The sequence below is a fragment of the Antedon mediterranea genome, chromosome 9 (genome assembly GCF_964355755.1).
Source record: "Antedon mediterranea chromosome 9, ecAntMedi1.1, whole genome shotgun sequence".
Lineage (NCBI taxonomy): Eukaryota > Metazoa > Echinodermata > Crinoidea > Comatulida > Antedonidae > Antedon > Antedon mediterranea.
Window position 1 is genome coordinate 16,696,268 of NC_092678.1, and position 26,444 is coordinate 16,722,711.

General features: G+C 33.4%; 1 protein-coding gene across 1 annotated transcript; it reads right to left on the reverse strand.

Annotated features, from left to right (window-relative positions):
* Nucleotides 1-506: 506 nt before the first annotated feature.
* On the reverse strand, nucleotides 507-2,045 carry LOC140058251 (uncharacterized). The gene has a single exon (XM_072103816.1). The coding sequence runs from the start codon at nucleotides 2,043-2,045 to the stop codon at nucleotides 507-509; it is 1,539 nt and encodes a 512-aa protein (XP_071959917.1).
* Nucleotides 2,046-26,444: the final 24,399 nt, after the last annotated feature.

The following is a 26,444-nucleotide window of genomic DNA, read 5'->3' on the forward strand; positions in this document are numbered from 1 at the left end:
AAAATATTGCTTAATCTACAAAAATCGACTTTATAAGTATAAAATTTATTAACATTAAAACAGTTATAACAATATTTACTTAATCTACAAAAAGAGAAACGGTATCGACATAAGAAATTCAAGTGGAAAAATATATTTACTTAATTTACAAAAAGGAGAAACGGTATCGACATAAGAATTCAAGTGGTAAAATATTTAAATTAAAATTACGAAATATATGTACTTAATCTACAAAAAGAGAAACGGCATCGACATAAGAAAATCAAGCGGAAAAATATTTAAAAATATATTTACTTAACCCCGCAAAAATTCGACTTTAAAAAACGGGTATAAAAATTATTTATATTAAAACAGGTATAAAAATATTTACATTAAAACTACAAATATATTTTGTTCAAACTATAAAAAAAAAAGAGAGAGTACGGTAAAGAATGTATAAAGAGTAACAAATAATTATCTATAACAAAGTATGTTTACATTTTTGAAAAGAAATTTATGGCCGTGATTCACCAAACATACCCGTAAGGAACTGTACGATAATTTTCGATAATAATTCTTTTGTCGTACACGATTCGATAGTCTTTAGTCGATGTTTCGTTGACTATCTTTCGTGTTTTTGGCTTGCGCGTTATGCGATTCTTCTTAACCGTCTTAATTGTATCGGGACCAACACCCCTTACCATATTGGAGACGGTGTCAAAATTAATTTTCTGAGCGTTTGTAAAGTTAAGGGTAAAACCCTTAACTTTACAAACGGTCTTCCCCGTATCCAATTTATAGGCGTAGTTCTTAGGCCCCCCGGAAACGAAGGACTCGATGAATTTACCATCTTTAGGATCGACCTCGGTCGTTAACTGACCCAAATAGTCGCCCAGGGGAGGGTCCCATTCCCCGGGTTTTGATACGAAGATTACGCTGTCGGTATCATAATACAGGACGCGCTCCTGTAATTGCTCCAACAGCTCGTACAATTTTAAACGCGCTAACGCTGTGGTAAATGCGGCAATGACAACGTTAACCTTTCGGTTAACTTCTACAAATTGTTCCTCGTCCTCGTATTTTACCTCCGCCAAATCATCATTAACAAAATTTATGTCATGAACGGTTATCCCAGGGTTCGATAAAATATCGTAAACCTCGTTAGGATCTTGCGTGTATTTAATTTTCGTGAGATTTTCACGCTGGCCAAATTTACCCCAAAAACTATTTAGCATTAATTTGGCCAGAGATCGAAGCCCAGGATTGTACGCAATGTCGTCATGATTCAAGTCGATACCTTCTACGGTTCGATAGTCCGAAATGTATTTTTGTTTATCTTTGGGCGTTTTACACCATTCAGGCCAACCCGAAGCTTCTTGTTTCAATTTTAAAAAGGTGTTAATGTAAGAGGCAAATATACCGGACGAGGGAGAATCTGCAGAGTACGCGCTTTTATTTTTAAAGTGCCATACTACGTGAACTTTACGTATCTCGTACCCAACTTCCACGGCTTTAGCGACTTCGATCGTTGCCCAAGAACCCGTAAATTCTCTATCTGTACCGGAATGATTGCAAGCGGTTTGTTGTTGAGAATCGGCGCATGTTCTACAGAGAGCAAACATTAATTTACCGTTTGATCTATAAGGTAAGACCGGATGGAATAATTTTTTAGGCGCTTCGATTGTACACTTTATCAAGCCGAAATAATCGTTGATATCTGTGGACATGTCGTTGCGATCATTGATTTCAGGATGCCCTACGGGGTAGGTACCGTATTTATTTACATAAGGGTACAAGGAAGTATAATCTATGTAATTAATTTCTTCACCCGGTTTTACCTTATAGAACAAACAACTGGCATTAGTCCTCCCACCGAAAAACGTGTCTCTTGGATTCAAAGTTTGCCTAATTAAAGGAACTTTGGAGACGATAGATTTAATGTTTGGGGCCAACGATTGTTTGATCCGTTTCCATTCGTGTTCCCAAATTTCGACGTACTCGAAATCTGGAAATTGTTCCTTCAGAAACCGTGTTTTCTTGCTTGTCTTGACAAAGCATTCCAACATGGTCTCGTTATTGAAGGGATTAATGGAATCGGGTCTATAACAATCTTGGCACCCGTGGAAAAAACAACCCATAAATTCGAAAATTATTTTGTTTTCTAAACATGCGCCGTCGACGGAGTAAGGCCCAAACATTTTTTCCCCTCCATTTCTGGCATGATGGATAAAGACCCCCCTTTTATGCGACTCGTAGCACAGCCATTCCATGCTAGAGTGAGAATGGTTAACGGTTGTTAGATACCCTGATGATGGAAATAGAGCGATGGTGGATGGTTTTAAAAAATTTCTAGAAAATACGTGGTTACACGCTGAGGCAATTGTCATTAAATTATTTGAAAAGGGGTCAACACCGCCGAGTAGAGGGTCTTTCGGCGATATAGTTACTTTAAAAAAAAAGATGTCTAAAAGTAAGACAACACTTTCTGAGAATATCTACATCGCTGATAAAATACTCGACGAGTTCTTTTTAAGATCAAATACTTGATTACTTTCAATTTTCTGGTTGTACCATTTAAAGAAAGATTCTCGACCTGAAGTAGTCATTTTATCGGGGGAATAATTTGAAGAATCGGGGTAAAGACCTACGTAATTTTGGTTTTCTAAAGAATTAAAATAATGAGGAAAGTAACCCTTTTTAAGTTCGGAGATCCCAAAAGTTTTGGGCAATTTGGATAGAGGCATGGGCAGAAATGAAAGGGAATCGATGAATCGAATGCTCGTTTCTTTAGTCCTAATCGAAATAAGTTTACAACCGCGAGCAATTACATCCGGTACAATGGAGTTTTCGTACAGGTAGTTGAGCACGAAGTAGCTATCATAACCATGGAAGTTGTGAGCGATACACGTAATATTTTCGTTAAATTTGTAATCTTTGAATACGTAATTGCAGAAATCTTCGCATGCAGACTCCCCGTGAAAAACCACTGTTTTATCCCCACACACGTCACAATCGGCGGAATCATTAGCACCGTCGATACAATTAAGACAAGTTTTTTGAAGAACGCATACATCTGGTTTGTGTTCGCCTGTATCTTGCGTGCATTCGAAATCAAAAAAGAAATATTTGGTGACAGCTCTGTTACGGGTCTCCTGATTCTTAAACTTTCTTTCAGTATGCTTAGGGGCTACAACCGGTTCTATGTAGCATTGATGATCGTATGAAACGAAAGTCCTACAATTTCTACAAAAGCGGTTTTGACAATTGTGATCTTTTTGAACGATCCTATTACAAGTTGAACAATTTTTAATTTTGCTACATACTGAAACTTTAGAATCAGGAGATTGTTTATGATTGGTGAAACATTGCTTATCCTTAAAAAATCTATTACATTCTTTACATTCTATTCTACTCTCTCTATTATCAAAAGAATTAGAAGAGGGGCAGTCATTGTGCTTACACAGCACGCACGTAAATTGACAATTGTGTTGGTATTTGTGATTATACCCCTTATGACATCTATCGCAGAAATAGTCAAATTTTAGAAAACCTTTCATTGTGGTTATGAGATCGTAATGATTAGAATGGTGATAAAGATATATCTGCTTCTTTCTATAATCGCCGCTAAAAATGACAGAATTTAAATTGTCTTTTGAAATGACAATAATTTGGTAATTTGGTAATTTTGATTGCATCTTTTTTATTTCCTCGATGCCACATGTCTGCTCCCTAACCCCCGAATCTCTAAGTAAATGAAAGGCGGCTATTTTTTGCTGACGCCAACCTTGCCTAACGTTATTCCATCTAGTTACGTTGTTAATTTTGTCTTCGAGCATAGAAATACCCGTAACAATAGCGCGTGCGCAGCAGATAGTTTCGTTATCATCATTCTTAATCTTAATTATACATTTAGCATTTAACAATATGTCGATACCGTTTCTTCTATAGCCCCCACCCCTAGGCATTCTCATGTGGAGAACGTTAAATTTAAACTTGTTATTAATAAAAATATCCGTTTTGGACTGAAGGACCTTCATAATGGCTGCAAAAATAACGTCAGCCGTAAGATGGCCCCTCCGTCCAAAAGGGATAGAGATAGGTGAATATAACCCCTCAGCCTGTATGACTATTCGAAGCATGTCGTCGACATGCACGTTAACGCAGACATTATCGACGACATGCTCGAAAATTCGATACAGTGTGGGCAGAAACACCTCTAAACTTTTATGATCAATATTAAAAAAATTTACTAAAAAATCGCTAATAGTCGCGTTAAAACGTTGGTTATACCTATCAGCTAATTGAACGATTCTACAGAAGTGATTCAACTCTACCTCATCAAGGTTAAGGTACTCGTCTTCAACAGTATCAATATCGGCAAATTCTTCTTCTTCTTCTCCGTCTTCGATTCTGAGCCTCTTTCTATTAACGCCCCTTCCGTATTGTATGGGTGCAGGCTGAAAACAAAAAGAGAAAAACGGTAAAGAAAATGAAATAAAAGACGTTGTACAACAACAACAACAACAGTAGTAAAGAAAATAAAACGATAGTTACCTCAATAATCGAAGACTCCGCTGAATCATTAATCTCGACATTTCCTCTCAAACTCAAACATTTGGTGTGAGCACCAACACCGTACTATACAGAAAAAAAAAAAAAATAGATAAATTAGAAAGGAAAACGTATATAAACCGTAAACGCAGAAACACTTTGTAAATGCCCCAATTACATAAACTACTACTTTATGAGATATACCCGGTAAAAAAAAAAAAATTTAAAATTAAATAAATAAATTAGAAAGAAACACAAAGAAGCCGTAAAACGCTGTAAACACACGTTCGGTTACACGCAATCTACTTTTTTAGAATTATACACGGTAAAATAAATAGTACGTTAAAAAAAAATAAAATAAACAAACACTTACTTCTACGTCATCAATACGCAAATTAGCCGATAGCTCCTGCACTATCTCAATAGCATTATTACAAATATCCGAAAGTGAGAGGCTATCGGCTTCAGAAACACTCTGGCTAACATCCAAATCAAGATCCTGGTCATTAAATACGAAATCTTCTAGTAGTCCAATATCGGGGATAACATCGTCGGTATCGATATTTTCGACATTATTTTGCGATAAACTAACGATAGCTTCTACTGCTCTCTGGCATTCGATAAACAAGCTATCGTTAGAATCGGAAGATGATGAAGATGATTCGTTATGAGCCATTGTAAAAAAAAAAAAATCAGTAATAAGTCTAGAATAATCAGTAAGCGAATGAAGAATTACCCACACTTACGCTGTTTTTATACCATCCCATGACACTAATTACATTTAATAATATATGCAAACAAAGGTACTTGGAACTTCCTTTAGGAAATGTGTCCGCTATTAAGATTGGTCAAACAGCCCTTACATAATTAGGAAGACCCTCCCACAACAGTGACCATTAGATTTAGCCTTCGACAAAACGGAAAAACATGGACCCCGGAAACACCTTAATTAAAACAACAAAGGGAAAAAATTGAGAGATGTAGTGAAAGGACAAATCAAAAATACGCGCCAGAAAAATAATTTATTATACCTAAACGGGAAGCACTGAAAGCAAGAACTTCCTTTAGGAAATGTGTCCGCTATTAAGATTGGTCAAACAGCCCTTAAATAATTAGGAAGACCTTCCCACAACAGTGACCATTAGATTTAGCCTTCGACCAAACGGAAAACATGGACCCAGGAAACACCTTAATTAAAACAACAAAGGGAGAAAATTGAGAGATGTAGTGATACCTTTTTCCGGTCAATCGTTTCCGTGACACGTGCGAAACACAACTTAAATGTCCTCGCACAACAGCTTAAAAATAGCCTCTGAATTAATCAGGATATTTACAAGAAAATAAACGAAATGTCTATACCGAGGCAATGAACATTCTCCGTGCATATTTAGTTCGTTGTAAACGGTATCGGCTGAAACATACTTCTTATCCAGAACCTCCCGATAAAAATAGTCAATCTGTTCTTCTAGAGACTTCATACAACAAAAAACATGATCTTTTTGACTGCTCCTGTCAAATTCACAACCATAACAAGCCGCTTTACTTAACAACCAACACTGGCCTAACACTTGAGCAACAAACAATTTTTTAATCAAACGTTCCATTTTCAACAAAAATTCTCTCTCCACCTCGTCCACGTACGTAAATATACAACTTGTAGGCCTGTTACTCTTCTCGACTCCTTCATCTATACCGGCGGGGATAACCTCTTCGGCCGCCATGTAACGATCATCTATATCACTGCCTGGAACAACAACACTATCCTCGTCATCGCTAATTATTATAACAGTATCTACACAACTCCCTTGCGAAAAATATATACTTCCAGACATAATGAAATACTGTAAAGAGATACTCTACGCAAAAATAGACAAAACAACTGGAGAATAGTACAACAATAACCGATTCACTTTGTTACACCATCTTAAATCGTAAATAAAGTAATGACGTCACTCACCACGTACCAGAACCTCGCGCCGAAAAATTAATAAATATGAGACAAAGAAACACCTGGCGGAAATTACATAACTAATACAATAACAGGAAAAGAACGACCTTCATTAGAAACACCTGGCGGAAATTACATAACTAATACATTAACTGGAAAAGAACGACCTTCATTAGAAACACCTGGCGGAAATTACATAACTATTACAATAACAGGAAATGAATGACCTTCATTAGAAACACCTGGCGGAAATTACATAACTATTACAATAACAGGAAATGAATGACCTTCAATAGAAACACCTGGCGGAAATTACGTAATCAGGAAATACACAAGGTCATTTTCTGTCTGAAGTCCCACTACTTCTACTCCTACAGGTCCAGGTTTGAAGGCACCATTTTCTTCCGTTTGATAAAATTCTCTGAGGCAAACATAAACAACTTCACCCCAGCGCTGGGCCACTACATGGCGTTTTTCAGACAGAAAATCCTGTTTGTTGATGTTATTGTAATCTTTGGTTCAGCACCGGTCATTTCGGCATAATCCTTGGCGCTCATTCCTGGGGCAGAGTGAAATGTTTTTTTACTTGTTGACGGCTTCGTTGCTTTACTCAAATCGTTAGATTGACCGTTGAAAAATTTTCTAGGATCCAATAATTTCGAGGAGTTAGAAGTCATCGTTGGTACTTTAAAACTGCTACACTCGTCAGTTTTAGAGCTCCTCATAACTCTTTTCATAGTCCTACGAGCCTTCTCACCAATTGCTAATTTTGGAGCAGGTACTTTTTTTAAACTCATATTGAGCGATTGTATGTAGAGTGATGTACAGAGAGAGTGAAACGAACGTAAATATACAACTTGTATCGCGGCTACCCCTCTCAACTCCTTCATCAACACCGGTATACCCTCATTGGTCCGCATGTACCGATCACCGATATCGTTACCTGTAACAACAGTCTCCTCATCATCGGTAATAATTATAACTGTATCTACACAGCTACTTAACGAAAAATCTATACTTCCAGACATAGCGAAATACTGTAACTCTACGTTAAAATAGACGAAACAACTGAAAAGGTCACAAAAAGCAGTCCCTCTTCTTACAATGTCTAAAAAGAAACGGCTCTAAAATATCAAAAACAAAACTATTGTACCAAACAAAAAGACCAATGAACAAAAGAAATTAGGATATACTAAACAAAGGTGACCTATGCAATAGTCAAACCGCCTAAAAATAACAACAGCAATCCTCAAACAAAGAACTACCTTCACTAATATATTTAAATTACAAATTCATCACCAACTACAATTATAACCCAGGCCAAAACGAAAACCCCGCCAAAATAACAAACCCCCTTCTCTAACAAAGAATGACCGCTAATTAATATTACAATAACAGGAAATTAAACAATAGAAAATATAATATAAACCCTGGGGATATGACATTCCTTTCGGGTCTGGTACAAAGAGTGACCTTTCACTAATTATTATTACAATACCTGGAAATTAAACAATAGAAATATGAAATATGCCCTGGGGGTATGACATTCCATTCGGGTCTGGAATACTTCTGCCCTGGGTGTATAAACTTATATTTTGGCCTGGTTTACTCCCTATACTACTCGCATAGTGTATAAATAGGAATGTTATCGCTATTATTGATACATTTTAGACATTTTGCGAAAAATCGCTGTACAGACATTCCTTTTCTTCAAACAATGGCCATGCGCATGTTATATAATGTGACAATTTGTTTTGCACATCAACTTAGAAATTAATGGGCACATTTTGTTTTGAAAAAAAGCAAAGCGACACAAAAATTAAATCAACCGACAACACATTAAAAAAAAATATACTGTAAAGGCCTGCTTATTATAATCTATAACAATATGGCAAAATAATTGAATTTTGAAATTAATTAACATAACATACGGTATATATTTACCGATGTAGATTGGTAAAAGATAGTGTAGTAGGAAGATAAGCCGCCTCTCACGACGAGTAGGGATACAATCATTAACAAGGCCATATACATGGCTGCAGTCTCGTGCTCAAGTTAGTGTTTACCGACCAACCTACTACCGACCGACCAACCGACCGACACTGAGCTGTAGAGTCGCGTTGCACACGACTAAAAATCATTATACAGGCATACACATTGTATTTGTTTATTTCCTCTGATGAAGTCTTAATTATATGTATATATAAGTTAGTATACAGTAGTTTAATATTTATTATCTTGCAAAAAAAAAAAAAACTGTTTTTAGTACATTTCTATTCTTTCATGCATACTATTAAAATAATTTGTTTTATAATTTTTAAAGGGTGCCACAGTTGCAAAGCTTTGCTTGTTCGTGGTTGCCCATTCCTTTTCATATTATAGCATTTGTTTTAAAATTGTTAAGAAAAAAAATATGATTTGGAATAAAGTGAAGGCAATTCAAAACAGATTGTGCTTGATCGAACGTTGATCTTATATATAATTGTGTGTGTATGTACAATAGAGGGTTTAAATATGTATAATTATTACAAAAAAATGTCTCTAGTAGTGTAAATAATAAAATAAAATGGTTCAGTTGATTTGTAATAAAATAAAAACATTAAAATAAAAGAAATAAAAATAAAAGAAATAAAAATATGGTAGATAGTACCTAAACAATTCTAGGTAATTAAACACAAATTTTTATTCCAAATCATAAAAATATGATTAATTTGCACTGTTTCGTCCCTAACTCGACGTGCGAGGCGCCCTTGAAATAGTTTCTCGTGTTTATTTTCATTGATCGAATGGGAAGTGTGATATCTTAGGTCTGGTGTATTGTATTTGTTGTATGTAAGATTCCATAGATAAAGTAGGCCTATAATACTGCATTATTATTATAATTAATGTTCGCTTTTCAGTAATTATTAAAAGATAAAGTTTATTATTATGAGCATTCCATAGGCCATGTAAAACAATAATTTGTTCAGCATCTCGATCCCAACTGATGAAATTAATTCCTAATTCCGAATTTCAGGAGCTCATGTGGGCCACTGTCCGTTTTGATGATATACCGTAACATCTCAAAAAGTAGCGCACCTCGAAAAAAGAACACCTCGAAAAGAAGCCGCTCCTTAGTTTGACAAAAAAATGTTATCGGAAAGAAGCCCATCGAAATAAAGCCTGTTGGGATTATCGGGGCTTCTTTAAGGCTTCTTTAGGCCTATTAGTGTTTTTACCCCCATGTTGTGACAGTGCAACGGATGCTAGGCGAAGAAATTTGCTGACCGCTCGTTTTCCGTTGCTTTTACATTGCAATTTGCCAAGTAACATTAAGCCTGTTTCCTGTCGACGTTATTCGACGCGCAAACGGTCGTCGTTGAACTGTTAACGATCAACGATGATAGCGTCGAATAACGTCGACAGGAAAACAGGCTTTAGCAACGTGGATTACTATAGTCTATATAAACTTTTAAATTAACAATTTAAAAATCAATTAAAGACTTTTATTTCAACTAATGTTATGACAGTATGTGAAGCGCCACTATAGAAAAGTGCGCTAAATAAGTGTTAATGTTAATACCTTAATTGATAATACTGTAGGCATATAACAGATGGTAACATGAACAGAATCATGGTTCAAGATTTGTTTGGCTGCTGCGATATATATTATTATAGTGGAATTGTATAACAGTAATTTAGTGATAATTGACCTATGACCTCTATCGTTCGTTTAACGTTGCTGGTACCAAATATATTGGATATGACGAATACTGACGAATAGACAGACGGTAGGCCTACTTACTTGCCGTGTATCTAATTATTTCCTTAGAAAAAAAACTTTAAAAACTTAAACATTTATTTATTTGGCCTTAACAAAAATATTGATGTAATTGTTGGTAACCGTATTGTTACAATTATGCCATACACGAGGTTTTGATAGGGTTGGTGAACCTATTCTAACCTAGTCTATTATTAGTATAGCGTCATTATAGTAATGGGCTTTATTTGTCCATACTGGGAATTTTCTGTCCACAACGGAAAGAACAATAATTATAATGGAAAAAAATACAACCTTCATAATTACAGATTTCACCAACCCCGATTTGTAACTTTGTTTGCTGTATCATGTTGTTATTAATTATTATTATTATTATTATTTTATTTATATAGCGCTTTTCCAAATTAGTGTAAAATGATCAAAGCACTTTACATCAGCAGACCCAACAATGAGTTACTTCTTAGGAAATAGATGTGTATTGAGGGCTTTTTTAAATTTTAAAACCGTGGTTTGTCCCCGGATCACATACGGGAGTTCATTCCACATCACCGGTCCAAATTTTGAGAAGGTATTATTTCCAGAAGTCTGCTTTTCGAGACAGTGATCCAATTTAGTGTGATCTATCTCGGACCTCAGGCCTCTCTTAGCACATCTAAACACCCGTAAGAAATTGCTCAGATAACAGGGCGCATTATTATTTATACAATTCTAGACATGAAGTAACACTATAAAAGTGATTCTACTTTCAACAGGTAACCAATGCAATTCATAAAGCAGAGGTCTAGAACTAACAAACATAGGTACTTGGTAAATTAACCTTGCAGCCCGATCCTGAAGCTTTTGTAATCTCGAAATGTAAGAGCCGTATCAATGTATAGTCTGATAAATATTCTGTGAAGAAATTATTACTGCATGCTTGGTATTGCTAATGCTTGCCCCCCCCCCCCCCCCCCGCTAGATAGATGCAATGTACGTTACGCAACGTTAGTGACCAATCACAAGCAATGGATTTTATGATTGTATTACTCACTTGCGCTGTGTATGCATTACGTCTCTAGTGGGAATCACTATTTACTGTATGTAAACATTTATTAATGTTATAGATTTAAATAAATCAATAAATACAATTTGTTTTTTTGTTATTGTTATAAAATTGTCTGGTAATAAGGTAGGGCGCTGCTGTCTCATGTAAATATAATACTATTTCTGTATAATTATTTGATAAATGGCAATTAGGCCTACACTGATGCCCCTGTCGAAAGACAATCTCTAACTTAGGCGTGTGGCGCAGTGTGTTTGACGTTGGAATACTGATCGTGAGACCGAGGTTCGAATCCAACTCTCGCCGCATTGTTTGTATCTGTAGGCAAGATACTTGACTTACGTTTGCCTCTCTTCACCCAGGAGAATTAATAATTGTTTGAATTAATAAATGTTTAATTAAGTAAGTAAGTAAATCGTGATTCCCACTAGAGACGTAATATATACACAGCGCGAGTGAGTAATAACATCATAAAAACCATTGCTTGTGAATGGTCATCAAGATCAAGACACAACTTTGCGCTGATTACTAGCTGTATTATGGAAGTATGTTTCCATACGTGTTTGATCCAAAAAAATGACTGGGGTAATAATGTTCATCGCATAGAGGTTTCATTACATTAGGCGCTTTATAAATCCTGGATATTATTATTATTAACTTAAAGACACTGTCAGTCTGCTTGATTGGATTGAAGTAGGCCCAGAATATTGGGACAGACAGACAGACAGACAGACTTATTAATACCGAAATGAAATTGTAACAAAGCCTCTACCAAAAAAATGTAAAATCTCTAAATATGTAAATGAATTATTAACAAGTTAAGACGATTTAAAAACAGCTACGCCCGAATTACTTTATAAACTTGAAAACGATGAATCAAGCCTTTGTGTGAGTAGAGTAGTGTGTTGCAGAGAAGGATTGTATGTAGGTCCCTAATTTGTTGAGAAGTATCAGAGTAAAGACAGTATGTGAGTTGCTGATTGGAGGACAAGTGTGCATATGAATACATTTTGTTGAATAAGAGAGTTGAATGAAAAAAGAATGAGATAGAGAAGAGTGGCCATGTTGAGCAAAGAAACAACAAAATAATTTGATTTATTTATCCACCAGCAGATTAGCTAAGGAGTGAAATGTGGTTTATCAAATCAACATACATAAACATAAAAAATAACAATGTTTATGTGTGTTCAATATGAACATAATGAACGTTTGCTTAAACATAGATATTTTATCTGAAGCAGATAAGAAGAATTAATAATTACTAGACTATGGTTCGCTCGCGTACCATCTAGGTCGTGTTCACAGATGGTACTCAAATACACAGTAATTTCAGCGTAAAAAAAACTGGTGATTTCAAATGTACGTACCGCATGCCTATAAATACATTGTCGTTTTCAGAAACGAATAAATAGGCACGATGAAAAATGAGTCCAATTTTTTTATCTTAACTCATTTAAACAAACCCAATTTGTGTTTAGTATATAACATTAGAGTTGTGGGATGGGGAAGAGGATTGGAAGAACAATTTTTAAATATATGTTCTATCCACTCAGTGACGAAATATTGTTTTAAATGCTATATCAATAATATACCACTAAACACAGTAAAACATTTACGATTTATAATACTTTTTTAAAACTGATTCAAAAGGCGACTAAAAATGGTTAATACGTATTTACAATATTGCCAAAGTATTACAATATTATATCTCCGTTGTAAATTTATTCTCCAAGGGCCCAAAATGTACTTGTGTTAAACCAAGGGCCCATAAATGTACCTACTTGTGTTAAACCAAGGGCTCATAAATTTACCTACAAACTGAGAGTCCGAGAGATTGGAATGTTCCATTCATCGCAAATCAATACATTTGTATAAACGTATAATATTAAATCTATCAAAATAGTATTTTTTTAAAGAAAAATCGGCCTGTCTTTAACATTATGATTCTGTACTCGAGCTGTTCAAACGGTTTTTCAGCTATTAAAATCAATTATCGTATTATTGTGTGCAGGTGTTTTTCAATAGGACATCCATCTAGACAGTGTATACCACGATTGGAAAACACCCCTATTTGGGGCAAATCGTTGAACCTAAATTCGTTTTAATTGTCAATAACTAATTATCTAACTCAATTTAATTAGTAAACAGGGTTACATCAGGTGGTTAAAATAAGTACCGATATTCTAACCAACTTTATATACCATCATTGAGTAAACCTTCTAGAAATAACGCGCGATTTACCGAATGCACTTGCACTTACGTAAATTTATATATATAGATTATGTGTAACAACTAATGACAAAATGGAGACTTTAACATATGTACTCGTATACAATCAATCAACTTCTCTCAACGGTTTATAAACAAATAAATAATTAATCAAAGGATATGTCTGACAATTCAATTAAACGTTTACAAACTTAACAACACGTATCGGAAGTGATTATTTCAGGTGTGTTTAGTGGCGATTGAACGGTAAAGTAAACATTATTGAACAAACGCTTTTGTATCAGCGGCACACGTTTATAAGACCATGGAGGTATACCTCCATGATAAGACCCACCAAGACGGTTGGTCCTCCCCTCCCATTGAATTCGCCTCTGAATTTTGTCACATTATAGTTACTCAACAGTTATTTTACCTTCTTTTAATTACTCTGGGATAACAATCCTGTCAGTCCCACTACAACTCTGTATGCAAAGCCGTGTAGGCCTACGTCACCAGTTAAGTTAAGTAACTAAATCTTATTCACATCGCTTCTAGATCTTAGTTAGCGTATATCGTACAAAGTTTAGAATTATTGTAGATAACATAATGCAAGCAACATCAGTAACAGACTCATAATTTATTAGGTAGGCCTATAGGCCTGGTGATACGATTTATCTAATCAATTTTGTAAATTGTCTAAAAGCAATATCATAATTTAATGAAGACCACCGAAAACAAGTATAAGTTGGAAAGAATCATAGAGGTAAGTTGAATTCGCGAAAACGAGTGAGTGAACTTACGGAATTGCGTAAAATCGTCAAGGAATCAGTACAGAATTACGTAACAAGATGTTTATCTTTAGCGTTATCATGTTGTTGGTTGTTGTACCGTTTTCAAGCTGTTCTAGTCGTGAGTATGCTTTCAAGTACTTCAACTTGTTTTACTTTTTATCTTAGAATTGATTTAAAGTCGTAATTCTCCACAATTTTACACAGTCGTTTCTTCCTTGAACAATTCCCCACCGTAATTCTCTTTCTACAGAAAACATAGTAACAACAATTGCCCGACTGATTTGAAAACAACTTATAGACCTAATGTGTGGATTGAAAATTTTAATTCTCTGAAATTTTACACAATCATTTCAATCTTAACCAACCGTAATTCTCTTCTACAGAAAACTGGTTAATTCTGTAAAACATATTAAAAACAACAATTGCCCGACTAGTTTTTTTTAACTTTTTAAATAAACAACGTTTGAGAGTTCATTGGAAATCGTAATTCGCTTCAATTTTACACAAATTAATGTTTTATCTCTCTTTATCAATCGTGATTCTCTTTCTACATAACATAGGCCTACTAAAAAGTGTATGACTATGAGTTAAATATTAACATGAACAGACGATTGTGAATGTGTATGTAATTTTACATAAGTAAAGAAGAAGACGATAGGCATGTTATTTGTAAATTTGATTTACCTGGTAGAAGTAGTCGCTGTTGTTTGTTTTTATCCATGTTTCACCCACATTTGTAGAACACCAAGCTTTTGCGCATGTGCAGATTCAGGTTTTGGTGTAAGAGTAGATTTGGTGCTGACTTTCCTTGTTCGGTTAAAACTGGACACCTGGTAAACGGAAATCGCTAACCATTATTATTTACCGAAATTCATTGAAATCAAATTAATAGGTAATTCATAAAATGGCATGCATTCTATACGGACACCTAACATAAAGCACACTCACCCAAAAGTAATTAAAAAAAATAATTGTTATTCCTGTATTTAATAGAAATACCTACGTTAAGCGGACAATTCACGTAATCGTACACTTTCTTATAATAATTTGTACAAAATACTGAAAATACATTACTGAACCAATATTATTGTACACTAATGAATATGTTATAATAAGAACGCCAAGAAAATTGAAAGGATCTCCCTCTGCGCTTTTACACCACGAAAACTACTCTATATATACAACGGAAACATGTAGGCTTACATAGCCTACAGCATTCATTATTAATGATACTTTGTTTACAATCGAAATTGAATAAAATGTTCGGTCTTGTCTTATATTTAAAAAGTCCAGTGTTTTAAAATTGATAATCATAAACCAGAAAAAGAAAGGGTTTAGTAGTGGTTTAATGTGCGACCAACTTAGTAACAAACACTCGTTATCCAAAATTTGTACTTTTTATTGTGGTAAGCATAAAGCAGATTAAATAAGAAATATTTCTTACAAAAAACGCTGCTCGCTTATTGAAAAATATTTTTTATTTCAAATGTTTTTGAATGTGTCATTTTATTGTCACATAATAGTTATTTTACCTGAAAAAATGTAATTTAAAGCAACAAATACTTAAATTGTCTGTCAGGCAGACAATGGTTTTTGGGTTTCTTTTCTCTTTTTATATGTGAATAAATATTATTTTTTTGTTACAGAAGTAAATACTCAATATCTGTCACTTTAGTTAATTTCATTGCTAAGGTCAAGTCTGGGGGTCACTTCATCACCTTAGATATTTCAAGTGTGAAGTATCATATTACAGACACAAACTTTAATGGACTGTTTCGATAATAATTCAATGAATATCTGACAGTAAATTACAATCAAAAGTCATAAATACCACAAATGCTTTGGGATTTGTAATTTTAGCATGACATGTCCTAATACGTTTTCTGGGTCTACAGTAGGTACCATAGCAGCTGGAAATCTATAAATTATAGTCGAGTTTCCATTTTCGCAAAACTGTCGTCCTTAGAACTATAACTGCTGCTTGCTTTAGCTTCTGATTAAGTAGTCCTAATGGGACGTAGCGGACTAGAGCAGCAGCATGAAAAATGTATAAACATTGACACTACTTAACTGTGATATATGTGTAATGCTTGTATCTGTAATGGTATAGGCCAAAATGATGACGTATAATAGTGACGACGATGATAATTGGATATAAATAAAACATTAATTTGACTGAATATTATAATATCATTATGAAAGATAAATTATTAAAATCATTGTTCGGATGTTATAACATAATATGCCTACTCATGCCTACTTTATTAGATTATTTCACAAAATCTGTTGTGAATATTTCATATTGACATGTTTAAAACAAATGTTCAAGATACTGAGCAGAAGGCCTACAAGTTATGCATTATCGAAGGTCAACGATGGCTTTCCAACTCTCTGATTCGCACTGATTCGCTCTGATTCGCTATGAATCGCTCTGGTTCGCTCTGATTCGCACTGATTCGCTCTGATTCGCTATGAATCGCTCTGATTCGCTCTGATTCGCACTGATTCGCTCTGATTCGCACTGATTTGCTCTGGTTCGCTCTGATTCGCTCTGATTCGCACTGATTCGCTCTGATTCGCTTTGATACTTTTTGTTGGTTATTTATTCTACACTACATCAGTACAAATACAATTGCATGATTTTTTATTTCTTTAATAATCCACAATTTTTTTTAAAGGGATAAAATACGCCGGCAATCCGCATATGCATACCAGTCACTTTAATAAGTATTCTGCATTTCTAAAAGCTAATATTGTTCAGAAATATATAGGTCAATTTTGCAAAATGAAATGATAACATTTAATCTCTTAAAATGAAAATCAGTATATTTAAATCTCATTCTAATCTGATCTAATCCGCTTCTCGAGATGAATTTACTGCTACTTTTTATGCTATTAGTCATAATATAATAATGATTATAATATTTATTATTATCGAACTAATTCTACATTTTTGCAGAATGTAACAGGGATATTCATCTTGAATCTGAGAACTCATCATATGTATTTTGGTCTCCTAATTATCCGAAGAACTACGACAACAATTTAAACTGTGAATGGATGGTTACAACCTCTCCAGAGTTGTTAATTCATCTTGAGTTCAACGAAGTTCAACTGGAAGATGGATATGATTATTTGAAAATAGCATTTGCAGAAAATGAATATAATTTTAAGTTTACAGGTTCAATATTTGATTCTCTAGTTTCCACCAACAACACAATGTGGATTGCTTTATCTACTGATAAGACTGTAACAAAGAGAGGATTTAATGCAACAGTTACAGCAGTAATTGTTACACAAGGTAAATAAACGTTGACCAAATTTAACAAAATATTTTAAAATAATTGAATTGGTTCAAACATGTATTCACATTTTAGGCTAACCTGTGAGTTTACACGCATCAAAAATAAGTGAAATGAAAATTAGATAAGGATATATCTCTCTCCGGAGAAGGTAGACAAGGAGCCAACGCTATGATGGTGCATTGTTATAGACTATACCAATATTTCCATCGGCAGACGAAATTGGACACTGAATTGAGAGACCTTTGAAGTAACAAGAGATTTCTTTTGTAATCAATATTTATCCAGTGTGCTGCAAATCCACACATCCAAAATTAAAGATGTACAACAGCAGTGTTTTAAAAAAAATGATATTAGTTCATGATATCTTTGAAGAATTAAGATACATCTGCATTTTAAACAACGTCCAGTCCTACTAAAGAGCCAAGTCATATACCAGTAATAGTTAAATGACAAACATAGTTAATACATAGTTAATTTTGTTGCTATTTTTAAATCAGTGTTTTACTGTCCATTTAAGTAAATTCGAAACTATTAACTAGCTATTTTAACAATCATATTTTTTTTACAGAACAATTATTCCTAACACAGATATGTCCAATCAAATGCACGTGTTCATTAAGCTATTTAAGATGTCAGAAATATATTAATAAAACAGCAAAATCCGTCAGGAACTACAACAATCATCAACCAATAACATTCTTGTAAGTATCATCCAAGAACCTGTTTTGTGCAAAGCGTAGTTACATTGAAACGTTAATCGCAGTTACGTTATTTTTACAGTGTATATTATTTTTTTTTAAATATTATAATTTATAATATTTTTATTATTATAGAAATGAGAATCATACAACGGAAAATTTAAATTAGATAATGTAACATTGAAACGTTGATCGCAGTTACGTTATTTCTTAAGCTTATATTTTAAAAAATAGTTTATTATGATTATATTATTTGATTTAAAATTATAGAAATGAAAGTGATACAACGAAAAATTAAAATTAGTTAATAGTAAAAATTATATATAGATACAGGACTAGCGTAAACGAATCATTCCAATTAGCACCATCCACACAAAACCTCGATTTCAGTCCGTGGTTCATTTTCGATACGTAAGTTCCATAAATCGGTTGATACATTACATTTACGGATTGAACGGCCTGCGGGTCAAAGTTTTATTTTACACATTCCATGCCATCTTCTTGGACTATTTATTTTTTTAAAATTTGTTTGGCTAATAAAGAAATGAGATACATCGTGTACCGGTACTCATTTGAATAACAAATGTGTTTCCAAAATGCCCCTCATCTTGTCACTATCTCAAATCGTAACAAATAGAATAATACAATCGTGGGAGAACAGAATTAAAAAATCCTCAATTGAAAAACCAGCATTGCACCGCGCAATTAACCACGGGAACAGGCAATATTATTATTACACAGTGGGTTAACTCATAAAGTAACGGATGTTAGAATCAAAGGCACTAAATAACGATTAATATGTACATGCAATTTTATTATTATTTTGGCACTTGACGATAATATTCATAATTAAAAAAACTCTTTGAATTGGATCGATGTGTGAGTGTGTGTAGATGCACCGTTTGATCTCATCGAGCTAGTTATCAGATAACATCTATATTCTGTATAGGCCTACATTTCTTTATCTATCGTTTTGTTATACACTTTAATTATTGTAGACTACATACCCTCAGATTACATCAGCTGTGTTGGTTTGAGTCTAAACATGTACTATTTTGTCTCTATTCTATAACAAATAAGTTACCCATACTGTTGCTACGTTTCTGCTTATAGCAAGGGATCGATTATTTATCAATTGCCCTAAGATATATTAAAATGTTGATATATCTCTCAGTCTTAGAAACGTTTTTCCTGTTAGTGATTATATAAACTAACGATCTATTCCTGACGTATTACGTACACTCAATGAATACATTTTGTATTTTATTTTGAATAAAATGTTATTGTTTGTACCGTTATCGACTCTCTTTAGGTTTCACTGACACGTAATACACAATAATAGTACATTACAGACAAAGGGTTTTACCTTCACTAATTCATCCACTGACATATAAACACCAAACTGTAACTATCCCTAAAGAAGAAAATTTCAACTCATGAACTGTTATTTTACCAACTATTTTTATTTTGAAGGGATTTAGAAAGTAACGGCAAAATGCATTTGTTGGTTTGACGTCATTGGTTACACTGTAAGTGTTTTTCCCCATTTTTTTTTCTTACTTGTAAAAATTCAAATAAATCATGTTAATTGTGAAATTATACATTTAACGGTAGGTTAAACTGTTTAATTTTACTTCTAAAATTATGGTACGTTAGAGTCTGTTAATTAAAGTGAAGCGTTATGGTGGTATGACTGTGAACAATAACAACTTCTTTGATTTATTCTTTATTGTCAAAGCGGATAAAAGGGTATGTTAGTTGATGATTTTAAGTTTTATTAGGTTAAGTGTTTTCCTTAAATCCACCGATGTTATTCTTCCAGGTGTTGATCCTTACATACGTATTATTTTGATATAGAAAAAAACCCTTCGTATCTTTCAGTATCTGCTTAAATTATTAAACAAATGATGTGCGAGTATGTAGCGGCGCTATAAAAAAAATAATTCGTTAACCTACGAAAACTACCTAATCTAGACAAACATCCAAAGATCTACTTTATCGATAAACTTTACATTTTTTTGTTCATATTATTATAGGCTAACGTTCGTATTGTTATGGACCTTCTATAGGTAAAATAAATAAAACAATAATTATCCTAGAAGAATTGAAATTAAAAAAAAAACAGCTCTACAGTTGCACAGTGGGTTAACCTAGGCCTAATATGGACCTAATAAATATCATAAATAAAGGCACTAAGATATGTGCGTATCATTTTGATTTTGAGGCTTCCTACGTTCGTAAATTATAGCTTGGGATCATGTTGTATCATTACGTGACCGCCAAATGCCTGGACATCGTTTTGCTGTATATTTAGGTAGTTTATTCAAAAGATCGACGACCAAGCAATGGTTAGGATGCTCCTTTTAAGTTACTAAAATGCCTTTGTCCAACTTAAAACTAACTAACGCTAAGTACCAACATCAACGACGTGTTCAGCGATTAGCAAAATGTCCCGTCATAACATAATAGGTTCATTTTTTCAACGGAAAGGCCTAATAATAGAAGTTTTTTTTAGAACATGAACCACATGAAAGCGTTTACATTGGTATAGGAAAATCTATTCTTTATATGAACAATTACTTAATGGCATGGTAAGGCTGTTTTGAAAGTTCATACCCAAATATTTCGATAAACGTGACGCAATGTTCCCGGATATAACTTCATGCGTAACATCAATCGACGTTTTGGGAAACGTTTAAATTCAATTTAAGTATATTACTAATACTTTTACAACGTTTTTGCTCATGTATAATAACGGCTTGACTGTTTATCAATTAAGTTTCAGATGAATGACAGCAGACGAGTTTGATGTCTATCTCTCCATCTTAGAACCCTAACACTATTCGATTAATACACTTTACATTTTTATTTGTGTAATAACCGAACGTTCGTAACGTTATCTCGGTCATAATATTAATTTCCACTGACACCTATTCTATACATTGTTTTAATAAGTGGCACATTTGCGTAATAACCGAACCAACATATTGTTATCACTGGCAAATACGCAAATGTAACTATTTTTTGGCCCCAATCAAAGACGACATCCTTAAAAACAGCTCGTGAATGTTTTATTACTAACTGCTGTACGTTTTTTGTTGTTGAAGCTCTTTACACGACAACGACTTACAATCATTGCCTGCAAATGTATTTGATGGTTTGAAATCTTTGCAGACGCTGTAAGTGTTTTTTCTTATAATGTTATACTTCAAAAAAATGTCAATGCTGCAGATTTACATTGCAAATTAATCATGAAATTAGACATGATATATGATATGTGTAGGTGTACAGTTTGAACAGTGTAAATTTACTTAGGAAAAACTAAAATTATAAGTCTAGTTTATTTGATTTAACTTTTAGCTTTGTTTACTTAAAAATATATCCTAACAAATGACAGTACATAATTAATATGGAGTACACTACTCACGTCAATATTGATTGTTGACCACCAAGAAACCAGTTTTAAAACGTTATTTTTGTAATCAATTTCATATGATTCTATGAGTCTATTCAAATAATAATGTGATCGCTTTATCATAAAAGATTGGGTGTAGTATATTCTGATACTTTTATTACGTTGGTACTGACAATGCAATCAAGTAACTACATAAGCTGGGAGGCTATTTTCGTTACTACATAAGCTGTTGACCGTTTCTACATCATAGTTGGTGTTGATTTTTATTTACTACATAAGCTGTTGGGGTTTCTACATTAGCTGGAGGTTTTACTTATTAGTGGGTGGATTGTTCTACATTAACGGTTGTTTCGACATTAGCTGGAGTTTTCTACATTGTAACAGAGCACTCTTTTTTGGTTGTTTACTGTACCTTGAAACTATACATATCATTATTATACCTTTTTTCACGGTTTTCAGGGATTTGGGCAGTAATCAAATAACAACATTACCATCAAATGTGTTTGGTGGTTTGACATCATTGATAGGACTGTGAGTGCTTCGTTTTGTTTATCATACTTTTGAAAATAGTATATTTTCGTTACTTGTTATGCTTTACAATTACAGAATATTCATTCAAATCTAAAATAATATATCAGGTGTTTTTTGTTGTTTTTTTATTATTATTATTATCTTAAAGATGTTTTTTCCCTTGAAACACAAACAAAATGAAGGTAAAAATATTTAAATTGGCCATATCAAATTATTATTAAAGTTATTCACTTTAAGTCGAAAATTCGAGCCAAAAACAACAATTTTACGTAATTAACAGCTTTATTTTGATTACATTGTCTGGAAAATCGTCGCGAGCAAAAGTAAACACAGATTTCAAACTATGAGTACGCATTATGCATGATGCTAATTAGGATTGTTTACAACTCGTCACGGTGGTGTTTTCACACAGATTCCGAGGAAGTTTTATGATTAATACATACAGAGTAGCCAAATAAGCGGGTTGCATTATGAGATATGTTTTGATCGAAAACTTTGACTGGAAGTCAAAGTTATTTTTTGAACCAAAAAACATCTGTATTTCAGTTAAATGATTTCGACTAATTTTTTGTGAAAGTTAATAACTATTTATACTTCAAAATGAGCCACTTTTTTCGAAATCTTTTTTTTTAATTTTTTTTTTGGAATTTGACAAAGGGACAATACATCTTTAATGATATAATATAATAACATCTGTAATATTTTACCACAATGTAGTTTGCTTGGATTCGGTTGTTGTATTACAGTACGGTAATTTGTTATTATAACTGGTATGTTTTATTAAATGAGAAATTACATAATAATTATAAAATGCATATTAATTCATCATTCATAAGAGTTTGCAGAAAATATGTCACACTATGTTCAACGCTGTGATAATAAAAACTAATTTACAAATCATGTAATTCTTTAATAACTGCACCACTACTAGCATGGTAAGGAACATTTCGCATTATGTTACAATTATACAATTCGTATAAAATCAGTAGTACTGTGTTATATCTATCGACAAGTTTCTGAAAGGATTTAGCTATTAGACAATATATATGTCTCTACGGTACCTTATCCATGTGTACAAGATACAATTTTTGCCTCACAAAATTGTACAGTCACATTTCAGAAGGTGGTCAAAGCTAAGACCTCCATTCCAAGCCGAAGTAACGTCTAACATACACCTGATTATTGGTAGTGTATTTCGATTTCTCTAGTATCACAGTATTCACATGTTTCATATGTATCACCTACTATAATAGACTATAACCTAATTCATAAGCTAATGATACATGCAAAACATGTGATATACGTGAGGCTTTGTATTACCAAATTATCCTATATACTGGGGAAATAATTGTCATACGTGAAGACTGAGAACAGGGTAACATAATGGGCATTTCAGACGCACGACGTTAAGTTTGCGTTCACATGTTCAAGTTTCTCTATGTGGTTGTCCACACGAGAAGGAATGCTCGACATTGTTCCATTCACCTAAAATATGCTGCAATAGTGTAATAAGCTTATTGAGCACGCGGAACAAATGTTATATATCTCTTATGAAATCGTCATCGGTCATGAGATGCATCTGTTACGTAGGCCCTGCCCGTATATCGTTATCGGTATTTAGGTGAATTTAGGACGTATCAATTGTATCGGCACAAATGTGAAAATAATCATCCTTATAATTATCGAAAATGTAGTATGCCATTATTCATAAACTTTGTGTCTCTTTTTGTATATTCGTCGTTTTGTTCCGCATACAATTGTATCGGCTGAACAATGTGTTTCAACCAGGGAGCTCAGCTGTGTAGTGCTTTGAATCAGGTTTATTTTCTGGCAAAGTTTTACACTAAGCCGAATACTAATTATTGTATTTTTACATTAATACTTCTAAAGTATCTGTTTCATGTGCAATACGTGCAAGCGTAATATCTTTCATTTTGTTCTTCTATGATGAAATAATCCTACAATGAAAAATAAAATAGCAGAACGAATGCATCATCTTCATTTAATAATATGGTAATAAGGACCAAAGTAACATCAACAAGTATTATTTTTTTCCTTGTACACATTTTAGTGACTTTTTGATGACTTGGTTCACCTTGGAATGTTGGAATGGCACACTTAATCGGCTACAAAAGCTCTTTGGTTCTTTTAGCACAATAATACAGCTATCTGTGTTTTCAAGAATAAAAAAATAAATAAATGTTGATCGTAATGTACCTGGGAACTGTAGTAATTATTATTTAACGCATTGTTCACGGTTTCAGGTACTATCCTTTGGTACTGTGTATACTTATTTATATTATTTTTCCACGGTTTTCAGGGGTTTATCCTTTAACCAGATAACTACAATACCAGCAAATGTGTTTGATGGTTTGACATCATTGACAGTACTGTGAGTGCTTTCTATTGTTTATCATACTTTTGAAAATAGTATATTTTCGTTATAATATACATTTATTTCATTTGTAGGCTAATCCTTTGCAATACTGGATTATTTTTTTATGATTGATGTAACCGTTATTCTATAACATAGGCTCCTGTAGTTGTATTGTGTGTATTGATGCTTGGATTCGTTAGTTTTACAGTAAATTATTATTATCACTTACATGTTATTGAATGAAAAGTAATGTAATTATGACATACATCGGTTATTTATCCCTCCGTACGGAGGAATAGCACTATTTCTTTCTTCGCACGCGCAAAAAATCGGACCTTATTTTGATTGTAGGTCCAGATACATTATTCACGTTATCCGTCCGTAATATTAACCTAAGTTAAAATGTAAACATACCATTTTCCTAAGTTTAGCCATTTTTCTGATTTTCAAGTTTTTTATTCTCTTTATTTCTTCCCTCATGTTGTATGGTTCAGTAATAGCTTGCTTGTGAGGTGATAATTCGTGTGTCAGAGAAAGTCTAAATCGGCAAAATGATGAAAACAATTACATAACTGTACTATGAAATATAGCAGAAAAACTGGATTGTTATTCTAGTTATTGTATTGTTATATAGTAGTATCACTATACTTCTTGGAAATGTGTGTATATTGATTTATTTGCAGGTATTTAAATGACAACGGTATAACTACCATAGAACAAGGTGCATTTTCTGCGTTTGCTTCGTCACTGTTAAAACTGTAAGTTAATACTTAACTGTGTAGCAGTCTAATAATCTAAATGCAGTTGTTTGTATGCATGCTCTAAACAATTCATTGGACTACCAAATTCTATTTTACATACAACACACTACGTATCGTAGACATAGCAAGAAAAAAGTTAACATTTTTTAATAGTTCGAAATACACGTATGCTTTAGGCCACTGGCTTTGGACACCGACTCGTACGGTTGTACGTTTATAGGAAATAAACAACGACAACAGTTTCTCCTCCTACCTCTACACACTGCATTCATTTCAAGTACATTGGACCGTATTAAACACATTGTTACGATGTCATATAAATCTTAATCCAATATAAAGATAAGTCAAAACTAGGGTGAATCTAGAACAAATTGCAAAATAATTTGTTTTTTGGTTTGTCTGTTGATATTGTTAAAATGAACATCATCTAAAGTTAACCAAAAGGAAAATAATATTATTAAATTTAAATTAAAGTATATGACGTCATAAGCTAGTTAAAACTATCTGTTTTGTAATGAAATTAGTTTAATTTATTGTAAATATAATAGTAATAACATAGGCTTATATAGTATCTAAAATGAACTGATGGAAAAAAATAGTATAATATGCCTTACCTTGTCGATTAGCAAATTATCAAATATACTACTTCAAATCTAGGTTTCCACTACTTGACGGCGTAGGAAAAACGCAAATAAGTTGACACATCCCGTTCGGATGACCTATTATGTTATGTCGTATAGTCAAATTACTTCCTTTTACGTCCTTGCGTTAAGTGTGAACAAAGACAACCAATCACCTTACGGTTAGTAACGCACACGGTTTAACCAGGAATGAGAAATGTCCACAGCGACCCCAACTTAACGTTGGCCTTTTTCATGACCTAGCACCACTACATCTTTACTTTTACGATTCTCAAATGTTTTTGCAGGTTGATACAAGGCAACGGATTAAAAAAATACAAAGATAGTACTTTTGAAAACTTGATCAACTTAAACGAATTGTAAGTATTCACATGGCTTTTTAACTTCCAATGACTACCAATTTGCATTTAAAGCGAAAAACTCGACTGATACGTGTA

Bases quoted from the DNA above. Each gene is read 5' to 3' on its own strand.
- LOC140058251 (XM_072103816.1), bottom strand. From the start codon at position 2,045: ATGTTGGAATGCTTTGTCAAGACAAGCAAGAAAACACGGTTTCTGAAG.